A 5,091-nucleotide genomic window follows, 5' to 3' on the forward strand; every position below is an offset into this window, starting at 1 on the left:
GAGATGGCGGCAGGAATGGAAGAGAAGCAGCACGAAGGGGCAGCCCCTCCACCGCCTTTCCCGGGGTATAAACTGGACCCTAAAGGCGCAGCTGCAGGAAAAAGCTTATTTTGCAGTTTCTCCACGTTGCTTTTTGTGTTTGCCTTTTCCGCTTGCTTGCCGCGGCGTCTCACCTCGCTCTGAACAGGGCTGCTTTCATAGAATCATAGAATCGTCGAGGGTGGAAGAAACCTTTAAGATCATCAAGTCCAACCATTACCCTCACCTGGCAAAGGCACTTCTAAACCATGCCCCCACGGACCACGTCCACCCTTTTTTTAAACCCCTCCAGGGATGGCGAATCCCCCCCCTCCCTGGGCAGCCTCTTCCAATGTTTGATAACCCTTTCGGTGAAACATTTTTTCCTAATATCCAATCTAAACCTCGTCTCACAGAATGGTTAGGGTTGGAAGGGACCTCTGGAGATCATCTAGTCCAACCCCAAGTCTGCCATAACTTGAACCCATTTCCTCTCATCCTACCACTTGTCACCAGGGAGAAGAGCTCAGCCCCCACCTCTCTAGAACCTCCTTTCAGGGAGCTGTAGAGAGTGAGAAGGCTTTGGTTCCCCCTTCCTAATACTCGAAGCTGTTTCCCATGCCTGGCTCCAATGGTTTATTCCTTCCTATAGGCAGAAACAGCTGGAGGATATCCTGGTCCTGGCGAAACAGTTCCACGAAACCACGGAGCCCGTGTCAGACTGGCTGTCGGTGACGGAGAAGAAACTGGCCAACTCGGAGCCCATCGGTACCCAGACTGCCAAAATCCAGCAGCAGATCAGTCGGCACAAGGTAGGACCCGTGCGCGACCGGGAGCTGCTGGTGGAGGGTCCCACTCAGGTGGGTGTTTGTGCCACGGCGAGGGGGGGTTTTGGCACGAACAGGTATTGGAGGAGTCGTCCAGGCTGCTTTACGTACAGAGAAGGCTGCGAACCCTAACCCACCAGTGTGGGGAAATATGAAACTGTCTTTGCACTTCGCAGCGGATGTATCCGGCTCCAGATAGAAAAACCATTCCTGTTCTTGTGTTTCTTTTAAACCTTTTTTATTTTGATGCAGTTTGCCCATTCACGGGTGGGTTTCGTGCCTCCTTCATACCTTCAGTTGCATTCATTGTTTCTGTTTTCCCTTTTTACGTTGTGAGGTTTTTTGTTTCTTTTTGGTTTGTTTTGTTTGTTGTTTGTTTTTTTTTTAATCCATTTTTTCACTCATTTTCCTTTCTGTTGTCCATTTTATCCTCCCGGCATTCAGGCTCTAGAGGAAGAGATAGAAAGCCACGCGGCCGACGTGTCTCGGGCGGTCGGTGTCGGGCAGTCCCTCTCCTCCCTGAGCTGTGCCGCCGAGCGGAGGCTGCTGGCAGAGAAGCTAGACTCTCTGCAGACCCGCTACGGCGAGGTCCACGACCGGTGCTGCCGGAAGGCAGCGCTGCTGGATCAGGCGCTGTCTAACGCCAGGCTCTTTGGGGAGGAGGAGGTGGAAGTGCTCAACTGGCTGGCTGAGGTCGAGGACAAGCTCGGCTCGGTATCCGTAAAGGATTACAAACGGGACGTCCTGCAGAAGCAGCATGCCGACCAGCTGGTATTTTCCATTTTCTTCCATGTTTATGTTGTTTATTTTGTTGCGTTTATCTGGTTTTATTTTCGTTTCTGGTCTGACTTTAATTTCACAAAGCTCGTTCCACGGCTGGATCTCTTCTAGGCTTGGAGAAGTGTAAAGAGATTTCATGTGTTGAAAACAATAATTGTGGCCCCAAAAATGGGTTTCCCGGGGGGGAGAAACTTCAAATGATTCGTTTGAACAATGTCTGAGCAAGCTTGGCCACCCCATGCCTTTAGAAAGCTGGATGCTGTTTCTGAGAATGAGAGCTTGAAAAGCCCGGTGGGTTTTCCGAGCCGGGCTGGCCACCGAGGAAGCCGTCTGCTTCCTCTCCCCGGGGGCCGGGCGAGCTCTTTTCAAGAGTGAGGTTGCGTCTAATACAAGGGCAAGTTCTTTGGTAGCACGTATCATAGCATCATAGAATGGTTTGGGTTGGAAGGGACCTTGAAGATCATCCAGTCCCCCCCCCTGCCATGGGCAGGGACACCTCCCACCAGCCCAGGTTGCCCAAGGCCACGTCCAACCTGGCCTTGAACACCTCCAGGGATGGGGCAGCCACAGCTTCTCGGGGCAATTTGTTCCATATCCAACGGGTCGGGATGGGTTTGCTCTAAGATTTGAGCCGTTGGGTCCCGGAAGTCCCAATAAGTCCCGTAGCAGGAGAAGGATGGCTGGACAAGTATCAGATCCGTTGTCCACCCTTCCCGTGCTCGGTAGGAGCAGTTTGGGCTCTCCGTAGCGTCTCTGGCCGGCAGGACGCGGGGACCTGCCTGCAGCAGGATAACCGTGGTCTGCCTTTCTCTCCAGGCTTTGAATGAGGAAATCGTGAACAGGAAGAAGAACGTGGACCAAGCCATTAGGAACGGGCAAGCTCTCCTGAAGCAAACCACAGGTAACACGAGGATCTGGGCACACTGTGGCCCACGGTGGGGGTCTGGGAAGCCCCCCATCCTCCACACGGTCTCCCCTGGGTAGTCCATACTCTGCAGCAATACGTTGTTTGGGGGAGGCTGTTCTCCCTCGGGGCTAGTTTCCTTTCGGATACTCCCAAAGTAGCTGTGTTGCATCCGGACCTGGATGCTGAGCCACAAGCGCTCCAGCTTAATACGTGGTGGGACTTGGTTGGTCCCAAATACCGACCCCGCAGCTTCGCGAGCGGGTGATTCCCACCGCCGGCGCGGTGGTGCCGAGCGCGAGGGAGGGTTTTCTCATTGCATCCAGCTGCTAAATCACATGGAAAGAGGTTAAAAATACACCCAGCCCTTTCCTAATATTGCTTTCCCATACTGAGCAGTTGTTGCTGTTGCCACGTGGGTGTGAGTTTGTGTTTATGAGTGGGAAGAAAGGTCGGGGCGATGCATTTCCTTCAGATGTGGTCTGCTCGGAGCAGATGTAGAGACCTCCGTCCTTGTGGGAGCCGTGTAGCAGGAAGAGTGATTACAAAGAATTTGGCTTGCAGTTTCTCGTCCTCTCGGAAATAGCAGTAAAGAGGGAAGTGGACCTTTTTTTCTTAGAGCAGCGACACGTTAGTTGAGAACTGAGTCGTGGCGGCTTTGGGGCTCGTGGCAACGCCAGGCTTCGCAGCGCTCTCCCATCCTGTGCCAGGGAGGAGGTGGCCGTTACTGTGGCTGGTAGAAGACATCAGCTACTCTGAGAGCAGCTTCTTGGCTATAAAACTAGTGCTGAGTCGCACTGATATAGAGAAAAGTGAGACTGAAATCAGCTATTTAAACCGGGGGGGAATAGGGCAGGTGGGTGCTTAAACCTTCCCGCAGCCCCCCCCAGCCCAGCATCGTTTGCCCCTCGCTGCTGTCTCGCAGGGGAGGAGGTGTTGCTGATCCAGGAGAAGCTGGATGGAATTAAGACCCGTTATTCGGACATCACCGCTGCCAGCGCCAAGGCGCTGCGTACGCTGGAGCAGGCTCGGCAGCTGGCCACCAAGTTCCAGTCCACGCACGAGGAACTCACCAGCTGGATGAGCAAAGTGGAGGACGAGCTGGCTTCCAGCGGGGGACAGTCCCCCGCCGGCGAGCAGATACCCCAGTTCCAACAGAGGCAAAAGGTGGGGGCTGGTGGAGCAGCACCGGGGGGACGGGGACGTCAGGGTGGGAGTTTTGAGAGGTTGGGGAGGAGCTGGAGAGGGATGTCACCTGCAGAGCCGCTGAGAAGGACACGTGTCCGTGGGTGCCTTCCACAGGAGCTGAAGAAGGAGGTGATGGAGCACAGGCTCGTGCTGGACACGGTGAACGAGGTGAGCCGAGCTCTCCTGGAGCTGGTTCCCTGGCGAGCCCGCGAAGGGCTGGATAAACTCGTGTCGGACACCAACGAGCGCTACAAGCTGGTGAGCGACACCATCAAGCAGAGGGTGGAGGAAATCGATGCTGCTATTCAGAGGTCTCAACAGGTAATTTAATCACCCCGCCGGAGGCTGATGGGTTTTCTTGGGAGAGGGGGAGCGAGAGGCTCGGCACCGCTCCAGCCTGCGCGGCGCGATGGCGGTGGGAGGGATAGCAAGCACAGCCCAGCAGGAGGGCCAGATCCCATCGGGAATGCCAAGAAGCGTGTGGGCCCCGCCGGCGGCGTGGGGCTGGTTCCTGACCCGTCCCGTTGCGTGTGGTTTGGATAGGATAACTCCAGGGCAGCGCCGTGTTATCCCGCTTTCGCTTGCGTGGGTGATGTTGATGGTGCAAAACGGATGACGGGTGACTTTCAGACCTGGAAAAAAGTCATCCCCTGTTGCGATAGCTCGGGGATTTGTTCCAGGCGAACAGTCCTCTCCGAAAAGGCTTGTTCTGCTCGGACTGGAGGCTCGGGGCACTGTGAATGACTGCCCTCGCTGGCTTTGAGCGCAGACTCCATGGAGCTGAATGCGCGAGCGAAATGATGGTGTGAAAGCGGTGTCCCTTTCCCTGTGGGCAGAGAGGGTGCGGAGAAAGGTGGCTGCTGCGCCGTGCCCTGCCGTGCTGAGCGCCTGCGGTGCAGTGATGCTCCGTGCCCCAAAACCACCTGCAGGAGCTGTGGGATGGCAGCGGCTGCTCCTCTCGGAGGGGAGCGTCAGTCAGAGACCTGTGTCCACCCCGGTGTCCCTTCTTAGAATCATGGCATGGTTTGGGTTGGAGGAGACCTTTAAAGGCCGTCTAGTCCAACCCCAATGCCCTGGGCAGGGACATCTGCAACTAGACCAGGTTGCTCACAGCCCCGTCCAACCTGACCTGGAATGGTTCCAGGGATGGGGCATCTACCACCGCTCTGGGCAACCTGGGCCAGGGGCTCACCACCCTTATTGTGAAAAAAATCTTCCTTGTATCTAGTCTAAATTTTCCCTCTTTCAATTTAAAACCCTCGTCCCATCGCTCCCCTCCCTGATCCAGAGTCCCTCCCCAGCTCTCCTGGAGCCCCTTTAGGCACTGGAAGGGGCTCTAAGGTCTCCCCTTTTTCGCCTTCTCTTCTCCAGGCT

The 5,091-nt window shown here is 55.5% G+C and overlaps 1 protein-coding gene across 1 annotated transcript in view; it reads left to right on the top strand.

The window, feature by feature from the left end:
- The window catches only part of MACF1 (microtubule-actin crosslinking factor 1), a 166,058-nt gene that overhangs the window by 129,589 nt on the left and 31,378 nt on the right, over positions 1-5,091 (top strand). The window contains 5 exon segments of the mRNA XM_009882791.1: positions 671-830; positions 1,290-1,616; positions 2,442-2,526; positions 3,455-3,696; positions 3,832-4,038. Of these exon segments, the coding sequence (XP_009881093.1) occupies positions 671-830; positions 1,290-1,616; positions 2,442-2,526; positions 3,455-3,696; positions 3,832-4,038 (1,021 nt within the window).

Source organism: Charadrius vociferus, unplaced genomic scaffold (genome assembly GCF_000708025.1).
Source record: "Charadrius vociferus isolate BGI_N301 unplaced genomic scaffold, ASM70802v2 scaffold783, whole genome shotgun sequence".
NCBI classification, from domain to species: Eukaryota; Metazoa; Chordata; class Aves; order Charadriiformes; family Charadriidae; genus Charadrius; species Charadrius vociferus.